General features: G+C 40.5%; 1 protein-coding gene across 2 annotated transcripts in view; it reads left to right on the plus strand.

Annotated features, from left to right (window-relative positions):
• Window positions 1–26,216, plus strand: part of NEDD4 (NEDD4 E3 ubiquitin protein ligase) — a 116,297-nt gene that overhangs the window by 20,974 nt on the left and 69,107 nt on the right. The window contains exons 3-5 of one of the 2 annotated variants that reach the window (XM_081093161.1): window positions 1,793–1,871; window positions 1,978–2,016; window positions 17,758–17,811. In XM_081093161.1, coding sequence (XP_080949287.1) covers window positions 1,793–1,871; window positions 1,978–2,016; window positions 17,758–17,811 — 172 coding nt within the window. Of the gene's footprint in view, window positions 1–1,792; window positions 1,872–1,977; window positions 2,017–17,757; window positions 17,812–24,174; window positions 25,734–26,216 lie in introns of those variants that run through there. The other variant, XM_081093162.1, reaches the window with a different exon arrangement.

Consider the following 26,216-nt stretch of genomic DNA (forward strand, 5'->3'; position numbering starts at 1 on the left):
AATTTTTTTCTGAATGTTGATTAGATGAAACATTAAATAATATTATTAAATTGTTCGATGTAGAATAATATTTTCAATTGGTGGTTTACTAAATTCCTTCATATCTGAGTTACTGAATTTGTGAAATTAGACAAACAAAGGTACAACTCATAAGATAAATTTATGATTTCTGCTTCTGGGCATTGATAAAATAGGCTGTGGGCAGTAGATGATGAATAAAGGCCCAGATGGATCACGAGAAGGGGATGAGCAAACACCCTACCCCGTGCCCCTCTTTGGTAAGCGGCAGCCCTGGGATCGCAGAAATGGAAGGGACTATGTGCGGCTGACTGCTTTCCTGTGCTGTTGGTTCCCAGGCCAGGAGGAAGGAAGCGGGGAGCAGTCCCCTAAGCGTGGTTCCCTCACTCCTGTTTATTTCTTTGTTTGTGCTAATGCTGGGCAGCCCTCACTTGCCCCTTTCAGGCACCACGGAGGGGCAAGGGCCAGACCCGGGTTCCAGGGCACAGGCAGTGCAGCTTCTGGCTGTGTGCATAGCGTGCTTTCTTCCCCAGAGTGATGTATCTGTTGTGATGACCACACACTTAGCAGCTTAACCCTTTGAGTGCCCACCAATATCCTAGGAACTGTGCTAAAATTGACAAGGCATTTTTGCTGATTTTACAGCAGTTTAGGAAAAAAATTATAAATCGCAAGTAAATGAAGTTACATATCAATATCTTCCACAAAATCATCACCTTCACAGCAAGAATTGACATATTTAGCAATATCATCATCACTAATGAAAGCAGACTTAGAACTGGGCACTGCAGGAGGAGCGCAGTTGTGCTCCCTGGCACTCTAGGGGTTAAAAGAACACACGTTTATTATCTCACTAGAGACCTGATGCACAAAATTTGTGCAAGGGTAGGCCTTCCTTCCCCTGGCTGCCGGCACTGGCTTCCCTCCAGCTACCAGCACCCAGAACCTGGGTTTCCCTCTGGCTGCTGGCACCTGGGCTTCCCCCAGCTGCCGGCAGCCAGCCCTGGCCCTTTAATTCACAATAAATAAAGAGTTCTTACAACTCTTCAATAATACCATAAAAAAAGCCAATTCAGAAATGAGACAAAAATCTTGATTTTCCTTCTCCATGTCTTTTTCCTTACTGACTTTTTTTTTTTTTTTTTTTAGAGGGAAAGAGAGAAACATCAATTGGTTGCCTCCCGCACAGGCCCTGACTGGGTATTGAATCCACAATCTGGGTATGTGCCCTGACCAGGAATCAAACCCACGACTCTTTGGTTCATGGGAGAATGCTCTAACCAGTCGAACCACACTGGCCAGGGTGTCCTTCTCCATGATTCTTTGTAAAAGAGGTTATGTGACATAATTATTTTTAACTGAAAGCACTTTGCCTTTATTTTATAAAAAGAGTTTATACCCACGAGATAACTTGGAGCGACCTGAGGTCTTGCAGGGCTAGTTCTTGAAAATTAGTGAATTAACCATTTTAACCCAAAAGAACATAATAAAAAAATTAAACAAAAATGTTTAAATCTAAAAAGATTGCAAATCATTAAATTGGGACTAAATGGGTTTTTTTTTTGTAATTCTTTAATTCTTTGTGTATTTCACTTAGCTTTTAAACAAGATGCACAAATTACTATAATTACTTACCCCTGCCTAAGGAAACCTTTTAATTATACAAAATAATTGTAGAAATTGTTAACAAGGAAATTTCTGTGATGTTTTAAAATAGTTTGAAAATCTAAGTTTGGGAATAAGCAACAATTAATTTTTTTCTTAATTTTAACAGTGATCCTTACGTGAGAGTGACGTTATATGACCCAATGAATGGAATTTTAACAAGTGTGCAGACGAAAACCATTAAAAAGGTCAGATTTAGCAGGATTCAAAAAAAAATTTAAATATACTATTTTAAATTTATATGACAAAATATAAAAAATTAGTTACACTATGTTTACTTTTACTGTCTTTTAGACTTTGAATCCAAAATGGAATGAAGAAATATTATTCAAAGTAAGTATGCATTTTATTTCATCAAAACAGCACATTTTTTTTTCTTAAAAGGTTAGAATAAGTTCTCACTTATAATATTAGAAAATGTATCTTATAAGAGTTTGTCTAGATTTTTAGAACATTTTAAAGTTAAATCTAGGTATTCCCAAGAGGACATGGTCCTGACCATTTATTTTATTACAAAAAAACCATATATTCAAGGTAAGGTAATGAAGGGGTAAAAGATTATTGTAAACTTGGAATTATCTTATTCTAGTTTAATTGTGATTTAGAGACTATATGGTAGTCTTATTCTAATTTAGCATATTTTGATGTTTTTCCTTTAAAGATGAATCAATATTTGTGTCTCTCTAGTCATTTATTAAATAGACTGATCCAGGTAGGAAATAAGGGCCTGCCAGGAAGTGGATACATTTCTTCATTTACACCATTCATGCACATTCCTGCCTTCCCCCGCACACTGACTCACTATACCGTAAGAGCAAGCCCTGGCCGGTTTGGCTCAGTGGATAGGCGTCGCCCTGCGGACTCAAGGGTCCCGGGTTCGATTCTGGTCAGGGGCATGTGCCTTAGTTGCGGGCACATACCCAGTGGGGAGTGTGCGGGAGGCAGCTGATCAGCGTTCCTCTCTCATCGATGTTTCTAATTCTCTATCCCTCTTCCCTTCCTCTCTGTAAAAAATCAATAAAATATATTTAAAAAAAAAAAAAAGAGCAAACTCCAGTCAGCAGTTACTCCAGGCTCCTCAGGAGGCCCCTTAACCCGAGAACGTGTCCTTATGCGTATCTGTCAGAGTCCTTAACCTGATGTTATACACATCTATAAAACTATTAAGGATTTTAGCAGGATCCAATTTCAAAATGTGATATTCAACATGTCACCAAGATACAACAAACCATGAAAATCTGACCAATTCTCAAAAGAAAAGACAGTCAATAAATGCGAGTCCTAAAATGACCCAGACATTGGAATTATCCGTAAAATCCTGTAAAGCAGCTATTACAACTATTACAACCATGTTCCATGATGTAAAGGTAAACACTTTTATAATTGGTGGAAAGATGGATGTTCCCAGCAGATAAATAGAAACTATAGAAAAGAATGAAATAGCAATATTAAAATTTAAGAACAGAATCTGTGAAATTTTAAAAATCACTAGATGAGCTTAATAACAAAATAGAGATAACAGTGAAAAGAATCAGTGAACTTGAAAATAATCAATAGAAATGATCTAATTTGAAGAACAGAAAACAAATATTGAAAAAAATTAGTAGAGCCAGAGGGACCTGTAGATAGTATTAAAAGAGTCTAATATTTGAATCTTTGAAGTCTCAAAGGAGGAAAAAGACTGTTAGAAAAAAAATTTGAAGAAATAATGGCTAAAAAATTCCAAATTTGGTGAAGGACATGCATTTATAGATGAAAGAAGTTCAGTGAAACCCAAACAGAGTACATGCAAAGAAAACCATGTTCCGACACATAATGAAATTGCTGAAATCAAAGAAAAAGGAGAAATCTTGAAAGCCGGAGAAAATGACACATTATGTATTGGGGAACAATGCATTTCTCATCAGAAATTATGATAACACTGTATAATTAAGGTAGTAAAGGAAAAAAGAACAGATATTTACTATTTCTGTTTCTTTTCCTTTGTTTCTGAAGTCTTAACTTTATCTCTGATATCAATTACCTTTAGCCTAAATAATTTCTTTTAGCATTTTCTTTAGAGCAAGTCTGCTGGCAATAAATTATCTTATTTTTCCTCAGCTTCAAATACCTTTATTATATACTGTCATTCCTGAATATTTTTTAAAAATACAGAATTCTGAGTTGACTGTTCTTTTTTCCTTTACTACCTTAATTATATAGTGTTATCATAATTTCTGAAGAGAAATGCATTGTTCCCCAGTGCATAATGTGTCATTTTCTCTGGCTTTCAAGATTTCTTCTTTTTCTTTGATTTCGGCAATTTCATTATGTGTCGGAACATGGTTTTCTTTGCATGTACTCTCTTTGGGTTTCATGTCTTTCACCAGATTTGGGGCTGGCACCGTCACAAATGGGCACAACTGAAGCACCAATAAGCGGGCAGTACTCTACACAAATGGGGTGCCAGTTTATTCATTAACCCAGAGACCTCAATATGAGGCTGTGTCTGCAGCAGAAAGTATACGTGGGACCAGGAACACAGGAGTAGGAACAGAAGTGGCCCCACTCATTGCCAAAGACCCAGTGGAAGACTATGAGCTTCTCTTCCCTGCTGCTCGGTTCTGCTGAGTTAGAGGTCCCAGTCCCACACTTTCTAGGGACATGGCAAGGATCCTATCAAACCAGCCTACCGCAGCTGTGAGGGCACTTTGGGCTGCTTGCATCCAGGAACCAGCAGGCGACTGGGGCGATTTCTTGGTTGACCTTGCAGGTAAAGCCATTCCCCAGGGTCTGTCTGGTTTCTGCAGGGATCAGACGAGAGGATTAAATGAACATATTATAGGAGCCACACTTGAATCCTTTAGGTCTTTTCTGATGGTACCAAACTCTAACGTTCCCACGAGGTTGCAATATTTTTGTTAGTTTTTTAAACAACTTTATTGAGATACAGTTCACAGAACATACAGTTCACTAGCTCAAAGTATACAATTGTTTTTTAGTATATTCACAGAGTTGTGTAACCATCGCCAAAATAATTTTTGAACATTTCATCATCTCAAAAAAGAAACCCCATAACTACAAGCTGTCACTCTCCATTTTCCCTCAACACCGGCCCCTCTCCCACACAACCACCGATCTACTTTCTGTCTCTTAGATTTGCCAGTTTTGGACATTTCATATAAATGGTATCATACAATACGTGGTCCTTTGTGTCTGACTTCTTTCACTTAGCATAATGCTTTCAGGGTTTAATCATGTTATAGCACAGTGGTTCTCAACCCTCCTAATGCCGCGACCCTTTAATACAGTTCCTCATGTTGTGGTGACCCCCAGCCATAAAATTATTTTCGTTGCTACCTCATAACTGTAATCTTGCTGCTGTTATGAATCGTAATGTAAATATCTGATATGCAGGATGTATTTTCATTGTTACAAACTGAACATAATTAAAGCTTAGTGATTAATCACAAAAACAATATGTAATTCTATATGTCATTTCCGATGGTCTTAGGCACCCCCTGTGAAAGGGTCGTTCAACCCCCAAGGAGGTCGCGACCCACCGGTTGAGAACCGCTGTTATAACATGTGTCAGTATTTCTTTCTTTTTTATTGCCAAATAATAGCCCAGTGTATGGGTAACCATACTTATCCATGCATCGGCTGACGGACATCTGGGTTCTTTCCACTTTTCAACTATGATGGATAATGGTGCTGTGCACATAACATTTGTGTACAAGTTTTTGTGTGGACATAGATTTTCATTTGGGGAAGTTTATACCTAGATGTGGAATTACTGGATCATATGAGGAGCTGCCGAACAGTTTTCCAAAGTAGCTGTACCATATCACACTCCCACCAACAGAGAGTTCTCCACATGTTCGACAGTACTGGTTTTTATCTGTGTTTTTATTAGAGCCCTCCTTGTGGGTGTGAAGTGGTATCTAACTGTGGTTTTGATTTGCATTTTCCTGTGGTTAAGGATGTTGAGCATTTTTTCATGAGCTTATTTTCCAGTTGTATGTCTTCTTTGGAGAAATGTCTGTCCACATCCTTTGCCCGTTTTATAATTGGGTTACTTTTCCTTCTGTTACTAAGTTGCTGTAGTTATTTATTTTTCTATATTAGAAGTTCCTTGTCAGATACATGTTTTGCAAAAATTTTCGCCCATTTTGTAGGCTGTCCTTTGATGTTATTGATCGTGTCCTTTGACGCACAAAAGTTTCATATTTTGATTAAAAATGTTCTATTTTTTCTCTTCTTTATCTATTGTTCTCTTTTGTTGCTTGTGCTTTTGTTGTCATTTCTGTCTTAGATGTACTGTCTTGACCAGAGGGAGGACAGTTTCAGAGGCTTCCACGTGGCCTTCTCCCTATGAGTCCTTACCCCACAAGCCATGGAGTCAGTGTGGTGGTGGTAGTGAGGAGATCCAGCTTCCAGGATGTCAATCCCAATCTTACACTTGTAAACCAGGGAAATGACTACTGGGTGGATCCACAGAACCGGTGGACTCTGGGTAAGCTGAACAGTAGCCAGGACTCTATTTATTATCTCATCCTACAAGGGAAGCCATGGTGATGCTTTGGGTTTCTAAGTGTTAACACAGACCTTGTTTCCAACAGTCCTCAGTATGTCTGAGTATTCATTTTCCCCATAACACCGTCACCCAAATAAATGGCCGTAGTCCTTTTCGGGGAGGAAGGCAGGAGTCATATCATACACACTTCCTGCAGTGACGCAAGGTCCTCCTTCTAAGGACTAGGGACCGTCTTCAGTGAGTGGGCTTTGGATCAGAATATTGGCTCAGGTTGGGGCCTGGAGGAGAGGTTGTGACTTTTTAAAATGAGGAAACTGCCTTAACATTCACTTCTCCATTGTTGTCTTCTTGTGATTGTACATGTGACACAGCGCCTTCATTGGCCACCTGCCTGTTTTGGTAGGAATGCCACTCCCTATACTCTGCAGGCCCAGTCAGCTCTGCTTCACAGCTCCTCCGATCTGTCGTGTTAGAGTGCTTGTAGCCCCCTGATTCTGGCAATGAAATGCCACCGGCTGGCCTCGATTACTGGAGGAGGGGAGGATATCTGTTTGCATGCTACTTGCATAGAGCCCAGCTCTGTGACCCCTCTCTCCTACCATGAGCCCTAGCATCAGAAGAGAGCCACCACTGCACTGCTTGGGGATGCTGCTGCCCCCTCACCAGCACATGCCTGATGACTGTGGTTAATGGTGTATCCGCTGGGCACAAAAATATAGGTATTTTGGCCTCATGTAATTTATATATATATATATTAGAGGCCTGATGCACAAAATTTGTGCAAGAGTAGGCCTTCCTTCCCCCGGCTGCTGGCACCAGCTTCCCTCTGGCACCCAGGACCCGGGCTTCCCTCACAGCCCCAGCTTCATCTAGAACAGCCGTGGGAAAACTATGGCCCGTGGCCGGATCCGGCCCGTTTGAAATGAATAAAACTAAAAAAAAAAGAAAAGACCGTACCCTTTTATGTAATGATGTTTACTTTGAATTTATATTAGTTCACACAAACACTCCATCCATGCTTTTGTTCCGGCCCTCCGGTCCAGTTTAAGAACCCATTGTGGCCCTCGAGTCAAAAAGTTTGCCCACCCCTGATCTAGAAGGATGTCCAGTCTAATTAGCATATTACACTTTTATTATTATAGATATATATAAAACCCTAATATGCGAATAGACGAATGGTGGAACAACCAGTCGCTATGACGTGTGTTGACCACCAGGGGGCATGTCCGGAACATGACAGGTGTCAGCAGCAGGTGGCAGAGTGCAGAACATGGTGGGCATTGGCTATGGTGGGAGGGTGGAGCAGGTGAGCGGGGGTGCCAGACCAAGGTGGGGCGCTGGTCACTGTCATAGGGGTGAGCCTCTGGTGGTTACTGAAAATTCTTTGCTCCCGTGTGCTGCGGTCCTGTCGGGTGCTTGCACCTGCTGCCGGCACTGGCCCCGATCGATCGCTTGGTGCTGTCAGCGGGTGCTAGTGGCGGCTGCCGGCCCCAATCACCCCTGAGGGCTTCTCCACCTCCCCCTGCGCCTGAGGGGCGATCGGGGCAGCAGCTGCAACTTGCACCCACTGACAGTGCCAGCCCCACTCGCACCCACTGCTGGTGCCGGCCCCAGACGCTCCGAACTGTCAGAGGGTGCGAGCAGGTCCGGTGCCATCAGCGTGTGGGAGCGGTGGCAGCGGGAGTGGGGCTGCCGGCAGACAGGACCAGGGCTGTGGTGGGAGAGGCCGGGACCCGCCCCTATGCCCACCACAGCCTTGCAGCCCACAGTTCCTTTCAAGGTGCACGAATTTTGTGCACTGGGCCCCGTGTGTGTGTGTGTGTGTGTGTGTGTGTGTGTGTGTGTGTGTGTGTGTGTTTGTTTTTTGGCCACTTTCATCGACTGTTTTACTCCTCCTCCTCCCCTCTGCTGGGGCAACACAGGCATTTCCAGTTGGCTCATTACTTTTTCAGGCTTCTAGGAGCCACCCTAGCAGTAAATTTACCTCATCTCATGGGGTCCTTGACAGGATATTAAATCCCAAGTCAGTGAAATCTTGCTTATCCAGTCTTCTGTTTCTGCCCCTTTGATCAGGCTTTGTCGTCCCAAGGGTATTTCTCGGGCTCCCACTAGTACATGCCATTTAATTCTTGAAGCTGCTTCCAGATGTAATCATCTCTTTTATCCTATGTCAGGCCCAGCTGGGTTATGCTGGGATTTCACACTGGCTGGTACCATGGTATGCCGGAGAGAAGGTAGAGAAACTCCCGAGGAGAGACCTCTTTTCCTTGTGGGGGAGAAGCCCGGCAGTGTCTTCCTGCTTCCTGCGTGTGGGAACTGCCAGCTCTTACTACAGAGGGACGGGCTGCTCTGCAAGCTCTGAGGGGTAGGGACCTGCAGAACTAAAATCTCGGGAGTATTCACCCAAATCCTCCTATCTGTGGGATAGGAGTCAGGGTCCCCGTTTTCCCAGCCAGGGCCCTGACTTGAACATAGTAGACATGCAGTGGCTGAGCATTTAAATGTCTGTGAGCTCTGCAGTTCTGTCAGATTCGAGAATGCCCCCATTATCTCCCTGTTAGTCATCGATACAGCATAGTAGTAACTAGCCAACTCCATTGTTTTTGTAGGCATTGTTCTCCCCATATCTTTCAAGTGCCTTAAACATCACACCAGGACAGATCCGCAGAACACCACTGGAGAAATCTTTAGCAATTGGGCCATCACCTTATGCCTGGGACTTGATGTGCCCTGCATTCAGCTCAGGATGGGGAGCTCCTGGCCTTCCAGGTGAATTTGGGCTGGTCCTAAAACCCCGCTACCTATATCATCAGTGTTGGTTTTGGGCCCTGTAAGAAACAGACACCGAGATGGGATTACTTATGCAAGAGGTTTATTAGGGAAGCACCTGTGAAGGTCAAAGATGGAGGATGCTCATGATGTTAAGGCCTCTTCAGGATGCAGCCCTAACCTGATGAGGTGCGAAAGGATTGGAGAGGAAGAGCTGTACCCTGTAATGCCATTCTGAGCAAGTCTTATTCAGGCTGATGGAAAGTTTCCCAGCAAAGTTTCTGTTAGAGAGGCCCTGTGTCGGGCAAGAGTGGCTGGGTTCTTGAACCCCCACTGTGTCCAGTCTTTGGTAGCAAGCAAGGAGAACACAATGGGTAGATTCAAAGGTGCAGGTTCAACTCGGGGCTGTCAATCTACTACGCAGGCTCTCTTACAAGAGATCTGAAAGAGGTCTGAGTGGCGCAACTCTGGCTGTTTGTTACAATTGTGATGTTTAAGGATGCATATTATAATCCTTAGAGCAGCTACTAAGAAATTAAAACAAAATTATCTGTAAGAATCCAAGAAAGGAAGTAAAACATAACACCAGTAAATACTTAATTAAAAAATAGGAAAGAAATAGAAGGATGATACTTGTAAAGCCAACCATCTCAATACTTTTTTTTTTAAAAAAAGCAAGATTCAGCTATATGCTATTTACAGAAGATACAATTTGAGTACAATGACACAGACAGCTTAAAAGGAAAACTACAGAAAAAGATTTATCATGCAAACACAAAGCTAAGAAAACCTAAACAAAACCCAGATGTTGTTGTATTAACATTAGATGAAGTAGACTTCAGGATGAAGAATGCCAGTATTATCAGAGATAAAGAGGGATATTTCTTTATCATAAAAGGGCTTATTTATCAAGAAGACATACAATCCTAAACTTGTACACCTAATAAAAGAACTTCAAAATTATGAAGCAAAATTGACAGAACTAAATAGAGGAATAAATAAATCCAGAATAGTTGAAGATTTTATTACCCCTCTCTCAATAACTGATAAAGCAACTAGACAAAAAAAAGTAAGTACATAAAAGCTTTGAAAACCATTATCAATCAACTTAACCTATTTGTTATGTATAGAACCTTATATCTAATATCTAAAGATTATATATTTTTATATGCCCATGGAATATCCACCAGGATGAGGTCACATATTGTGCCATAAAACAAGTCTGAATACATTTTAAAAGGTTGAGATTCAACAGAGTATGTTCTGTGACTACAACAGAGTTAAAATAGAATTCAACAACTCAACTATATCTGGAAATTCTACAAATATTTTCAAATTAAGCAACATTTGAAATAAGCCATAGCTTAAAAAAGAAACCGTAAGAAAAGTTAGGAGACATTTTAACTGATTGATAAAGCATACATATCAAAATATGAGATACGCTAACTCAATGCTTAGAGAAAAATTTGCACCTTTATATATTTATATGCAAAAGAAAAAAAGATTAAAAATCAATTATCTAAATATCTACCGAGAGAGAGAGAGAGAGAGAGAGAGAGAGAGAGAGAGAGAAGGAAATAAGAATGGAAATCAATAAAATGGAAAATGGATAAAAAGTAGACAAAATAAATGAAACCAAAGTGATTCTTTGATATGATATGGCTAGCCCAAATAAGAGAGGGTGGAAAAAATCTCAGATGACTAATATCAAGAATGAGAGGAATATCCTATAGACAAAAAAAAAAAGGTAATATTGACAATTTAATGACAATTTTAAATAAGCTAAAATGGAAAAAGGCCAAAAATATAGCAAAACCAGTATGAAAAGAAATAGAAAATATGGTTATCTGTTAGAGGAATTAAATTTGTGATTAAAAATTTTTTAAAATTTAATATTGTAACTAAAAATCTCCCATTCTTTTTTATCTTGATTTCTGATTAGAAAGGATGCTTGAAAGTCAGTACTACTTTGAATTAGAGATGCTACCACAAAAATAAGAAAGAAGGCCATTTGTAAAGGCTAAACCAGGCTCGGGACTCTACTGCCTTTTGCTCATTGTTTCTTTTACTGTAATTTTACTGTTACCAAGTGTTCCAGCCAGCATCACTTTATTCTGGGATCATAGGCGGCACATTTATTTCAATCAGAATTTTGTAAATTTATTGCAAGGATAAATAGGTAACCTGTGGATCAGTGCTAATTCATCACAGCTAGATAAAGAACTGAGAATACCGGGGACTTAGTACTTTCTGTACAAAGGACGTGATGATGTGTGGCCTCGACTTTCCTCCTCACTTATATCATTATTTATACATAGCACAAAACATTGTAATTGAATGCATTCACATAAAAATGTCTATTGAGATAATACACCACAGCAAAAGTTTGGTAATTGGGCATTTGGCCAAATGGAAATTGTGGTCAGAAGTTGAAAGAAGCCTTTATATCTCTGAGAAAACATGAAGTTCAAAGAAAGTTTTCCTGGAGAACTGTTATTGTTAGAGACAAACAGGAGACACTCTACATTGAAGTTAGTGCTCAATAGCAAGGTAGAGTAAAATCTGCAGTTATAGTTGCTCCGATGAGACTGAGGGAGGCAAGTTATCCATTAGGTGTAATGTACATAGTATGGACTCTCTAAGCCTACTGCGTGCACGTGTGAAAAGGCAGCCCACTCCGTTCCCTCTATTCCCATTGTGCTTGCTTTGTATCTGCAGTATTCATATTCATCCAATTATATTTACATAATGTGTATATGTTCACATATACGTGTGTTACGTTGCAGAAGCAATGCAACTTGTACATAATAGATATTTTAATAAAGAGAAATAAAAATCAGCCATAATTTAATCTCCATAAAACCACCACTGATAGTGTGACCTTCTAGTATTTTTTATCCATATATTTATCCTCATTCACTTACACACACACACACACACACACACACACACACACACACACAGTCAGTCAGGGTGATATTTTCTGTGCTGGTTCCCCAGGCACTTTGCTGATGCTGGTGAATGAGGTGGCTACAGTCCCCACCCTCAGTGAAGCTCCGGGTCTGCTGCGGACCCTGTGAACAAGTTTCTCTCATGACTAGTGTGCTGGGCATCATGAAAGGAAAAGCCCTGTGTAGGGAGTGAGTATCAGGGGAATATAAGGGAATCGAGGGGATTCCCTAAATAAGTTTAGGAAATTCAGGCGAGGTCCTCCGAGGACGGGTGTCATTTGGGATGCTTTCAGCTTCAAGCAACATATCTGAAGGAGCAGGTAATGTTGTCTTAAAGAATACGCACACTGTTATCTCTAATCACAGAGGCACACGTAGAGGAAGGGTGGTGACTGCAGCAGCTGAACAGAGTCACGTCGGACCCAGCCTCTCTGGGATTCTCTTGGCTGTCTGTCCTTGGTCACGAGATGCTTGAAACAGCTCCAGACGTCATAGCCTCGCTCCATGATGCCCAGAGGCAGAAATAGGAGAGTCTTTCCCCTGGTATTTGTCTTAAAACTTTCCTAAAAGTTCCCCCAGGAAACTTTGATTTATATCTCTTGGGCCAGAATTGTGTCATGTGTTTATTTTTAACCTGGTCCCTCCTGAGGAGAATGGAGTTACCCTGAGGCTTAGAGGAATCAGGATTCAGCCCCTGAGGGTGGCAAGTGACACACATGATCATCTTGTATTTGAATAAAATCAGAGTTATGTTGGCGAGGAAGTAGCCGGGCACCACATTAATAAAGCACTAAGTAAATGATGGTACATCCACACAGTGAAATCCACATCAGCTCTTTTAAAAGACTGATGTATATGTATTGACAGAGCATTAATTTCAAAATATGTTAAATGAAGGAACAAAAATGCAATACATTGTATACATGACACACTTTTTTTTTTTTGGTAAAAACAAAAATTTAAAAATGCTTTCTCAAATGCTGGTATTTGCAGGGGAAAAAAATTCTGGAAGGACCAAAGAAACTGTATTTTCTCTGAGGGAGGAACAAGGATAAGAGAGAGTTTTATAATTCACTACTAGAGGCCCGGTGCACAAAAATTTGTGCACTCGGGGGGGAGGAAGGGCCCCTCAGCCTGGCCTGTGCCCTCTCACAGTCTGGGACCCCTCGGGAGATAACGACCTGCTGGCTTAGGCCTGCTCCCAGGTGGTAGAGGGCAGGTCCAATCCCTAGGTGCAGCCCCTGGTCGGGCTCAGAGCAGGGTCAATTGGGGAGTTGGGGCGCTGCCCCCTGTCATGCACAGAGTAGGGCGGATTGGGAGGTTGCGATGCCACCCTTAGTCATGCTCAGGGTAGGGCCGACTGGGGGGTTGGGGCACCGCCCCCTGTCACACACAGAGCAGGCCCAATCAGGGGGTTGGGGCGCTGCCCCCTGTCACTCACAGAGCAGGGCCCATCAGGGGGGTTGGGGCTCCGTACCCTGTCACGCACAGAGCAGGGCCCTATAGGGGGTTGAGGAGCTCCCCCCTGTCACTCACAGAGTAGGGCCGATAGGGGAGTTGGGGCACCGCCCCCTGTCACACACAGAGCAGGGCGGATCAGGGGGTTGGGGCACCGCACCCTGTCACACTCAGGGCAGGGCCGATGGGGAGGTTATGGCTCTACCCCGTCACACACAGAGCAGGGCCCTTGGGGGGCGGTTGGGGCGCCGCCCTCTATCACCCACAGAGCAGGGCCGATCAGGGGGTGGGGGCGCCGCCCCTCTCACACTCAGGGCTGGGCTGATGGGGAGGTTATGGCTCTACCCCGTCACACACAGAGCAGGGCCTGTGGGGTGGGGGGGTTGGGGCGCTGCACCCTGTCACACAGAGTCACAGGGCGATCAGGGGGTTGGGGAGCTCCCCCCATCAGGCACAGAGCAGGGCTGATCAGGGGGTTGGGGCGCCTTCCCCTGTCAGGAACAGAGCAGGGCGGATAGGGAGGTTGTGGCCCCACCCCCTGTCACACAAAGAGCCGCAGGGCGATCAGGGGGTTTGCGCGCTGCCCCCTGTCACGCTGATCCTGGTGCCGGGAGGCCTCACAGCCCCGTTGATCCTGGTGCTGGGAGGCATATTACCCTTTTATTATATAGGATAGAGGCCTGGTGCATGGGTGGGGGCTGGCTGGTTTGCCCTGAAGGGTGTCCTGGATCAGGGTGGGAGTCCTGCTTGGGTGCCTGGCCAGCCTGGGTGAGGGGCTGATGGCTGTCTGCAGCTGGTCACACCCCCTTCAGTGTGGGGGTCCCCACTGGGGTGCCTGGCCAGTCTGGGTGAGGGGCTGAGGGCTGATTTCAGGCTGGTGGGTGACTGAAGCTCCCAACTGCTCCTTTTTTCTTTTTTTCTTTTTTATTCTGGGCCAGCTTTAGCTCTGAGGCTTGTCTCCAGTTCTGAGGCCTTGCCTGCTGAAAGCAGGTATCTGGTTTGTTTGGGTTCTCTAATCAAAACACTGTTTCAACTCCAGCTCTGAGATCCCGGCTGGCTGAAAGCAGGTTTCTGGGGTTTTGTTTAGCTTCTATATTTGTAACAATGTTTCAAACTGCAAGCTCAGAGGCCAGCAGCGGCAGGCGGGGAACGTTGGAGTCCTCCGTCACTGAAGCAAGCAAGCCTCATGTTCGCTTCAAGCTGCCTGGCTGCCGGCCGCCATCTTGGCTGGCAGTTAATTTGCATATCGCCCTGATTAGCCAATGGGAAGAGTAGCAGAGGTACGGCTAATTACCATGTTTCTCTTTTATTAGATAGGATATATCTTCTTTATTGTTTGGGTTTTTCTTCCATGACTATGTATCTATAATTTATTTTTATATTTGTTGACTATAAATAACAAATTGTATAGAGAAACAAAACAGAAATACACAAAATAATAAAAATGCTAAAATTCTTTCTATTTATATAATGCTTTATGCTTATACAAATATTTACCTAATTCATTTAACTTTTTATACAGTTTTTACTTTAAAATGTCCTTACAATATATGTCTACACAAAAACTTGTACATGAATGTTCAGAGCATCATTATTCATTATAGTAGAAAAGTAGAAAAAAACCCAGATGAGTGGAGAAGCGAAAGGGGTACATACAAACAATGGAATATTATTCGGCTATAAAGAGGAATGAAGTAATGATACATGTTACAACATGGGTGAACCTTGGAAACATTAGGCTAAGTGAAAAAAGCCAGTTACAAAATACCACATATTGCATGATTCCACTTACATTAAATTTCTAAAATAGTCAAACTTCTGGAGACAGAAAGTAGAGGTTGCCTGAGAATTGGGTAGGTTGGGAGGAGATTAGGGGTTACTGCTAATGGGCATTGCCTTTCTTTATGAGATAATGCAAATGTGTTAGAATTGTGATGGTGGTTACACATTCTATGAATATACTAGAAATCATTGAATTGTACACTTTCAGTGGGCCATTTGTCTGATATTTGAATTAATTCTCAATAAGGCTATTTTAAAAAAATATGCCTACATCGTTTTCCCCAGAATCCACCAGCTACATTTCCAGGCACTTCATTTTGTTTTTATACACACCATGGAATAACTTGATACGTATCAATACTTTTGTTCTTCTTTGAAAATTTGGTTACTCTAGCAAGGTTTATTTTCTATTTTATGCATTTATAGACTGACATACTTATCCTTTTTTCAGGAGACCTATGGCCAATATTTTTATTTCTTCTGCTCTCATCTTTCCTATAAATATGACCCTCTGAACTATTTTTTGTGACCATAGGTTTAATCCTATTTTTAATACATTTATTAAAAAAACACCTCATCAAAGAATTCACACATAGCTTAAAAATGAGGTTCTGTAAAGGGGCTCACAGTGAAAAGCAGCAGACTTTGGTGCCCCATCCTCCTCCCTGTTTCTCTGAAGGGACCACTTTTTAACTGTTTCTGTTTGTTTTCTGGTCATTATTCCCGTATTGCTCAGTAGCTCATACATTCATGTCCCCAACTGACTTCTAGCCATAATAGATGAGTAAATAGCCAACTTATATTTGGCCAGTAGTTTGGCCCCTCACATACTCGAGTCTGAAAATAATTTGTCCTGAGAAACTTGAAGGCGTTGCCTTTACGTCACTGGGCATTGTGTTGTAGTTGAAAAGTCTGATTCTTGCTCCTTTGGGGGTGATCCTCCTCTCTCTGAAAAATCTGATAATTGCCTTTATCCCAGTGTTTGAAAATTTCATAGTGCTAGGCTGTGTGTGTACAGTTTTAAAAATTCATTGGGTTGGGCCTTTGGTAGACGTTTCAGTTTAAAGACAACCGTTTCTCTTCAGCTCTGAAATTTTATGTGTGAATAATTTCTGTAATAATGTTCTTTCCTCTGTACATAATGTTGTTTGGGGATTCCAGCTATTTGGATACAGGGCTGCCCAAACTGAAGTCCATCTTTCTCAGCCAGTATCCTCATGTGACCCACAGAACACAGAAAGTGGTTTGAGTGACTTTCTCACATCTTCCAAGGATGGTTTTAGCCACTACCATTGTAGCTACATAGGAGAGAAATTAATAGATAACGTACAGTGAATGTCTTAGGACGGGTCAGCAAACTTTTTCTTAAAGGGCCAGTTAGTTAATATTTTAGGTGTCGCCAGCCAGGAAGCAATCATTGAGGCTATAATGTGGAAACGTATGTACCCATTTAAAAATATAAAAAACATTATTATCTTATGGGCTGTAGAAAAAAAAAAAAAAGCAGGTGGCTGAGTTTGGCTCACAAGGCGTAGTTTGCATAACCTCTCTTTTGGGTCATCAGCACCTAATTCTTTCGCAGCATCCGTTCAGTAAGCAGTGAGTATAGCCTGTTTCTAGTGTATTTGGCTGGGCAGGGGGACAGTGGTAGGAGACAGGCCTGGAAAGGCAAACTGGATTCAGATCAGAAGCATCATTCCGTGCTCAGGTTTGGATTTTATTCACTAGGCCGTTAGGAATAACTTCTGAGGTGGACAGGAAACATGGCCCAAACTGTCTTTTAGGGTCAGTCACTCCAGTTTTAGTAGGAAATACAGATTGAAAAGAGAGGATAGTTGTGGGGAAAAACCTGTTAGGAAGCTATTAGTTATGGCCTGAACCAGGACAGCAGAGCCTCATTAGAGTAGACATGATTCCTATTTTCTTAGATTATTCATTGTTTTTGTTTTGTGTTGTTTATATATGTCTTTATTGATTTCAGAGAGAGGAAGGGAGAAGGAGAGAGAGATAGAAACATCAATGGTGAGAGAAAATCATTGATCGGCTGCCTCCTGCACGCCCCGCACCGAGGATCGAGCCTGCAACCCGGGCATGTGCCCTGACTGGGTATCGAACTGTGACCTCCTGGTTCATGGGTGGATGCTCAACCACTGAGCCATGCTGGTCGGGCTGTACTCGTTATAGTAGAAATAATAAATTCCTTTATCAAGTCAGTACTGAAAGGATTCAGATACTAGTTCCCAAAAAGCAACACCCAGTTTGGGTAGTTCTAATCTGATAAATATGAAGTGAGTAAATAAAGTTGATAATAAGAGTTTTAAATCTAGTCTATATTTTTAAGTGCAGGCAGACATTTAAATACTTTTTTAAAATGTTTTATTTTTACTTCCTTTCATCCTATTTTGGAAAAATTGGATAAATATGCAACCAAATCCACTTTGCTGTTATGGTCTGCCTTTGTATTAAGTATCTCATATCATTGAAAATATCTTGGAAAGAACAGGAATTAGGAAATGGCAACAATTTCAGGCACTTATTCTCAGCCTCTGTGGTGATGTCCACTTGTCGTTAAAGGAAGGTTGTGTTTCTCTTCCTTAGGTCCATCCTCAGCAGCACCGGCTTCTTTTTGAAGTATTTGATGAGAATCGATTGGTAAGTTTATTGTGTGGGTGAGAGATACGAAGCCAAGGTGTATTTCAGCCAAGCAGCAAGGAGAAGTGGTTTGGGAATCTGTGACAATATGGAGATGATTTGGGGTGGTTATGGAGAATCCGGGCAATGTGGTGAGGTAGCTACAATTTATTTTTCTCCTTCCATTCTCCTCCCAGGTCCCTCTCCTGATAGTTCTCAGTAGGTTACAAGGTCTTCCTCAAAGCCTATGGTGACAGGAGATGACAGGAAAGCCAGCCTCTTTGTCTTGCCTTCTCCCACTCTCATCCTCGTACCCTGGTCAGTGTACAACCCAGAGTGTCTTGGGTTGTGTCTCCCCTCACTCCAGTGGATTTTGGGGGGGTTACCTGTGTCCAGTTACAACATCCTGCCCACTCTTTTATCCCCACTCAGCTACGGAGGAAAGCTATCCTCTTTACATCAATAAAATTAAGTCCTCTAAAAGATCATCAGCTCTTACAGATGCAAAAGGCAAAGTTAAACCTGATTTTTAAAAAAATGATAGTTGCAATTTCTGATTTCCTAAAGACTATCTTGAAGCTCTTGCCTCTTCCTAATTTTGTCTCTTTGGGACCCTATTGCAAACCCTCTTACTCTGAAATCTTACATTTACACATTAAACCTGTAAGATTTGAATATGAAAGTATAAGAACAGTGTTATGTGTTCAAAGCTTATCTGTGATTAAACAGAAGCACCAAAAAAATACAACAGTTTTATTCATTTTTTTAGGTAACAAAGACACTGGATTTTTTTTTTTTTAAAGAATCTGCTTTTAGTATTAGACTACATAATATGTTTTTTCCTTAAATAAATTGTAACTACACTAGTAACTGAAGATATTTCAAGCAAAATCTATTAATTAGCCCTGTAATATCCAGTTGTCCTGTTTTGCTGCCAAAGTGGGTTTCATCACTGACTGGCAATCTGATATTTTAAGGCTGAGTGGCAGATGTAGATGATTTGGTTATCAATATGGTCAGTTGCAGAGCTTTTTTTTAAAAAAAATCTTTACCCAAGGATATTTGTTTCAATTGATTTTTAGAGAGAGAGTGGAAGGGAGGGAGAGGAGAGGAGAGGAGAGGAGAGGGAGAGAGATGAGAGAGAGAGAGAGAGAGAGAGAGAGAGAGAGAGAGAGAGAAGAAAACATCAGTGTGAGAGAGACACACTGACTGGTTGCCTCCCACATGTACTCCTACCAGGGCCAGGGGTTGAACCTGCAACTGAGGTAGGTGCCCTTGACCAGAAATCAAACCCGAGACTTCTTGGTCTGAGGGCTGACATTCTATCTATTAAGCCAAACTGGCTAGGGCCATTGCAGAGCTTTTTGTTTTTTGTTTATATTTTTGCTTTTTCTATAGAATAGCGAATGGTTGTTTTTTTTTTCCTTCTGTCTCTACAAATCTGTTTTTCTTTTAGATAGAACCAAGTGAAATTTAGTATTGGAGGTTTTTAATTGTGAATATACATACAAAAAGTATATATAACATAATTTTTATTTTAAATAATAAGACAAATATCTGTGCACTGTATTACTCAAGAACTGGAACATTACCAAAATCTTCAAACTCCCCTATGTCCCTTCCCAATAGCATCTCCTTTTTTTCCCCCACAAGTAGTATAGCACCTTGAATATTGTGTTTATCACTTTTCGCTTTAAATATTTTTATCATGCATATATGTATCCCTAAAAAAACATAATTTCATTTTGCATATTTTTGAATTTATTAAAACAGTATCACTCTGTATTATATTCCTCCATGGCATGCTTTTTGGTTAATGTTATATTTGTCAGATTGATCCATAATACATTTTCCTTAATCTGATAATCCTATAATATCTGAATTTATGCCTTTATCCACCTTAAGTGTTAGTGTTGTTTCAGTTTTGTTTGTTTTTTTTTTGCTATTACCAATTGATAAAAATTCTTGCTGTCTTTCCTAAACATATCTCTAAAATTCATATTTAGGGTTGACTTGCTGGGTTGCGGTATTACTGTGTTATTTTTTGTTGTTATTGACACTGATGTGAATTTTCTCCCTGATTCTTGGGTACATTCTTTTTTTTTTTTTTTTTTTTTTTAAATATATTTTATTGATTTTTTACAGAGAGGAAGGGAGAGAGATAGAGAGTCAGAAACATCGATGAGAGAGGAACATCGATCAGCTGCCTCCTGCACATCTACTGGGGATGTGCCCGCACGCAACCCAGGCACACGCCCCCGACCGGAATCGAACCTGGGACCCTCCAGTCCGCAGGCCGACGCTCTATCCACTGAGCCAAACCGGTCTCGGCTCTTGGGTACATTCTTTATGTGAGTTATTTGCGTTGTCCACAAGGAGGGATAGCTCATGTTTGTGCTTTTCACCCTATTGTCTAGGCCTTTTTGCCAGTAACTTCAGTATGGCAATTCCTTGAGTGTTTAATATGGATAGAGTACTTCACAGGGAATCATGATGTGTCTAAAGAAAAAAAAAAAAAGCATGGTCTCTAATATTAACAATGGGATATTTCTGGAGTTGTAAACATGATATATGAAATTTTTTTAAATCTTTAAAGCTGAAAACAAAGACAAAAGAACGCATTGATTGGGATAGTACAGATTTCCAAACCAAGCTGTCCTACCTGTGATTTGGCACATGAGCTTGTACCCTAGACAAATCATTCAATCCTTCTGAAAATATTTTCTCATGTTTTAAAAAAAATGGTAATAACAATATTTGCCTACCTATCTGATAAATATATTGTGATGATAAAATTAGACAGTGGCTATCAAAGCACTCAGAAAATTTTTCATCATGATTCAAATATAAAGAGTTACTTAACATTCATGGACTCACTCATTAATGCCTCTCTGATACCATATTTTTTATATTAACTAAGGTATACTATTAAGGTGTCTACTGTGCTACATACTCCACTGTGCCTTAGAAACACAGCTTTTCTCAAGCTCACTTTACTAGAAAAAAGGAGCAAGAAATAATTAGAACAGGGTGGTATGTGTCATTCTAATCCTCTGATTTGTTGCTAGTTCCAGCAGGAAACTGAAATGTACAGATTACCTGAGATGTCATACAAACTATAGCCATTTGTGGAGTAACAGGCTTGATTATATAGCAAAAATTGGTCTATTCCACTGTAAATGTAATTTTATCTTTATTCTCCTGTAGCATTCAGAACTAAATTAAAAATGTATTCTTTCCTAGCAAATTCTCTTTGAAAATGTACATTGAAGAGCACAAACACAATTTTTATTGATTTCAGAGAGGAAGGGAGAGGGGGAGAGAGATAGAAACATCAATGATTGGCTGCCTCCTGCATGCCCCCTACTGGGCATGTGCCCAGACAGGGAATCCAACTGGCGATCTCTTGTTCATGGGATGGACAACCAACCAACTGAGTCACACTGGCCAGGGCCTCTGCAAAATTTTCAAGCATCATTTCTTCATGTTGGCTGTAGTGCTTTTTCTATTTCTTTAGAGTAGTAGCTGGATCAACTTAAAAAATCCTATATAATAAAAGGCTAATATGCAAATTGTTCCCTTCGGAGTTCGACCAACCTGGAGTTTGACTGCTTGCAATGATGTGCACTGACAACCAGGGTGCAGTGCAGAATGAAGGAAGGCCCCGATTGGCCCTGATCACCAGCCAGGCCTAGAGACCCTACCCATGCATTAATGTCATGCACCAGGCCGCTAGAGAGAGTGTGTGTGTGTGTGTGTGTGTGTATGTGTATATATGTATGTGTGTGTATATGTATGCATGTGTGTGTATATATATGTGTGTGTATGTATGTATTATGCATGTGTGTATGTGTGTGTATGTATGTGTGTATATGTATGTATGTGTGTGTGTGTATGTATATATATTCAAAGCATTAGGCAGCCAGAGTTACTGCAGTGACCATTCATCCATCTGTCCAGCCACCTCTCTGGTGTTAGTTACTTCATGCTTACTTTGTGCCCAGCATGAACTCAGAAGAAATGTTTAGTTATGGTCCTCACACTTCTGGAAGCTTAAAATCTAGTTAGGGGACATGAAACTGGTGTTTATAGTGAAGCTTACCAAAGAGAAAACATTTATCTGGCCAAATACTTGACTGAGGTTCATTATTTTATATGAACAACCTAGGGAGCTTTCTTTGCTTATGACCTGGAAGTTTTAAGTCATAGGCATGAGCAGTTAGAGCTCACTGATTAGATCTCTGTTAGAAGTGATCCATTCTTTGAATTATCAGATTCCTAACTTAATTCAGGAAGGAAAGCTGAAGTCATTTGAAGGCAAAGTGAAAAGATTACAACTTTCCTTCTATAAATAAAAAGTAAGGGAATATTTACTGAATCTGTATAATTATAAAGGCAGTAGATTATATAAAACCAAGAATATAATTTTATTACTGAATTTATAATTTATTGTGTACATTCTAAAACAGTACTGTTTCATTCTGGTCAGAAATATAATTTAATTAATTTCATGTTTTTATTTTTCCCTGTCTTAATTGATTTAAAAAACTGTTTAGAAAATTATGACTGAGAACAGATTTGTCTTATGGAGTTTTCTTTTTTAAACAAAGTGCAAGTATATATTTTACATATTTGCTTTTACTTAGAGAGAAAAAAACCCCTTACTTAGAAAAATACAACTTGGGTGTAGTACCATGTGGTGTAAACAACTGAACTATTTTACTTTTTACTTTCCTATGAATGAGCCAGTATATATTTATTACTGGAGTTCCAGCTATAAAATTCAGGTAAGGGGTTTAAATATACCCTAGAGTATTATTTAAAAATAAATTTGTTTCTTTCAAATAGGGTACCAGCCTTGGTCTTTGACATTTGGGACAGAAATTAAAATATTAAACTTTTATTACCTAGTAAACTGAAAATAAAGTAAAGGTTAAATAAATACAAAGCAGAAAAAAATGTATGTACAAAATCACAACCCCTAAGAGGACAAACAGTCTACTGTTCTCTACTATGAGTGCTTTATCAGCAGTAGTAATTCCACCGCAGGGGCAGAGCTAGTATTCAGAAATGTAAACAAGTATGTACTTTGTTTATATAAAGAAATATGCAGCATGGTGTGTATTTCTTTATAGATATCAAACAGCTACATGGATTGTTTCCGTGCACCAGTAGGGGCCAGCAAAGAGTTCTTAGAGTTTTTCAGAACAGAATTGGCATTGAGATATGTTTATTTGATGTGCTACATTCTTTTTAGACTTCTTTACTTACCCAAACACTCTCTTTAAGTGAATAAATTGCAGAGACAGTGGGATAAAATATCTTGTGTGCTCAGACTATATTGGGGCATAGTTTTTCTGTCTAATCTGCATATATTTTTAATGGAATGTTTGCTTATGCTATTTCTTGGCAGAGTTTTAATAGTCAAAATATAAATGGCATCATTTAAAGACTGTACTACTTGGCTGGAATAGGCCCCAAAATTATAGGAGAAATGCTTGGTGACAGCTTCTCTTAAACTTTTTTTTTTTTTTCCCCTCTCAGCCGTATGCTCAATTTTTGCAATAGTATTACTAGGCAAATTTGGTATTTCTATCCTTCAGCTTTCACTTTGTATAAGAAGTGTTTTGGAAGCTAAAATATTTATCTGTTTGATCTCATGCTAAATTTTAAATGCACACCACAGTTTTGGTATTTCCAAATTGCATAACTGTCGGAACTTATCTTAAAAAACGTAACAGTCTCTATTCCTTTCTACATTAACTAACTTGACTAGATTCCTAGTATGGCTACTATTTGGAAATTCAATCCTCGATTTGATACTCAATTACATGGGGTTTCATTCCTACCAACTTCCTGTAATTCTATCCCTATGGGTAAAAATATTAGTGGTCAGACTGCGCTGGAGAAAGTATAGGCACTGTGATTCCCCGTAGTTAAATGTTCATTTAATAGAGCTGGAGTGAAAAAAAAAATACTGTTTCAACTGGAAATGCTAGAAGATTGTTGTTCTTGTGTTACTCATTCATGCAAATTGGAGAAGGTATAATTGAAACAAGGTTGGCAGTGTGCGACGCAGTGTGCTTGCTGCAGCTGAGCTCAGCTGAAAGGTCGCTGGAAATCAAGTGCTTTGTAACTGAAGGCATTTTGACTACAAGCAATTCAAGACACTTTGGAAGCGTCAGTCTCAGGAATGGGTCGTCTTTTTCTTCCCGTGATATCTGGTCTCTGATGTTTTACTTAGGGTAAAGCCTACTGCTTGAGAGCCCGTTCAGGCACCACAAATGATTTTTTCTTTCGACGCAGTGCAGCTGCTTCTAGCCTGCCTACCGACAGAGATCTTTGTTATGACTCTCAGCCCTTAACATGTTTGGAAATGAGAACAAATGGCACAAAGCTTACAATTGCACTTTGCAGCCAGAAGAAGCAATACTTTTCCTCTGTCAGAAACCTCCGGAGATGATCTGGATAGCGATGCTCACATGGGCTTCAGACGACCCACGCGGATTTCAACGTCCAACGTTGTTCAAATGAAGCTGACTCCCAGACAGACTGCACTGGCTCCGTTCATAAAGGAAAACGTGAAGTCTCAGGAGAGATCATCTGCTCCTTCACCTGAAAATGTTAATAAAAAGAGCAGCTGCCTCCAGATTTCACTGCAGCCAACCAGGTACGGTAGCTGTCTTCAGTCCAGCAGTGCCTTAGCCGATGGGGAGGATGCTCCGTTTGCCTGTGTCATGAAGGATACCATTTCCAGCAGTGCTGTGGTTGATAATGAACGGAATGCTGTGAATGATGGTAGCTTTTTGAGCAGTCCTGCCATTTGCAGCGGTAGCCTTAGTAACTTTTCGACCAGTGAAAACGGGTCTTACAACAGCAACGGCAGTGATTATGGGTCATGCACCAGTATCACAAGTGGAGGCTCGTACACCAACAGTCTCGTCAGCGACAGCAGTGGTTACACTTTTCCGCCAACGGATGAGACGTCTTTTGGTGGAAATTTATCTTCGGACAACACCTCCAATAGAAGTGTGCCCAATAGGAATATGACTCCGTGTGAAATTTTCTCAAGAAGTACAAGCACAATTCCTTTTGTCGAGGATGACTTGGAGCATGGACTCGAGATTATGACATTGTCAGTGGGCAAAGACTCGAAAATTCCACTAAAACGTTGTTCATCCTTAGTCATTTTTCCTCGGAGTCTTTCAAATACGCCACCAACTTCAACAAGTACGGGTACTCTTCCAAGCAAAGGATCCTATCAAACCTCACACCAGTTTATTGTTTCTCCTGGTGAAATTGCTCACAGTGAAGATGGTACTGGTGCTAAGGGATTTCTCTCCACAGCTGTCAATGGGCTTCGGCTATCGAAAACCATCTGTCCTCCCGGAGAAGTAAGAGACATACGACCACTTCACGGGAAGGGCTCATCACAAAAGAAAATGGTTATTGCAAATAATAGTCCAAATCAGACTGTCTTTGAAAAGTCATCGGAAGGATATTCGTGTGTCTCAGTGCATTTCACCCAACAGAAAGCAACCACATTAGATTGTGAAGCTGCGAATGGTGATTGTAAACCAGAGATGTCAGAAACTAAGCTTAATTCTGATCCAGAGTATATGAAGCTTACGGATAGGACATCCGCATGTTTACCATCCTTCCCAAATGTAGATTACCAAAGAAATAGCAATGGACAGTTGGAAAGACCAAATTTACAGATAAACAAAAACCATGCTATTTTACAAAGAAGTATTTCATTAGGAGGAACTTACCCAAATGTTTCCTGTTTATCCAGCCTTAAGCACAGTTGTTCTAAAGGGGGACCATCTCAATTACTCATAAAGTTTGCATCTGGAAATGAAGGTAAAGTTGATAATTTACCAAGTGACAGCAGCAGACGTTTCACAAATGAACTATCTAAATCTTCGAAGCATTCTTGTAAGGTAAGTTTCCTATGGTCTCGGTAAATGTTAATTTATATTAGAATAAGTTTAGGAAATAGTTGGTTAAAATTTATTATAACTAAACAGTTTTATATACTTTCCTGGTCCTTAGCTAGCAAATATTTTTGTAGTAATGAACTTTATATTTGTAAATCTAAAGAACCTCTTATAATTTGTCACTCTATTTATTTTACCAATGTAGAAAATATTCATTAAAGAAAAACTTTCCAAAGTGATTTAGGCCATAACACATTTCTGTAGCATAAAAACAAGCTTTAAATAATAACACTTTACCTTGGTATATTTACTTTTCCCTCCCCTCAAGTGGCATCATATTTTAATGTCTAACTTCATTTTTTATTCCAGTTTTCAAAATGCTTATTTAGTACTCACCCCTCCTTAATCATTGTGACATAAAGTAAAATGTAGAATGCATATTTAAAATATATATTTTTAAAAACCTATGTGAAAATCTTCTTATAA

This window comes from Myotis nattereri, assembly GCF_964212035.1.
Source record: "Myotis nattereri genome assembly, chromosome: 1".
Taxonomy (NCBI): domain Eukaryota; kingdom Metazoa; phylum Chordata; class Mammalia; order Chiroptera; family Vespertilionidae; genus Myotis; species Myotis nattereri.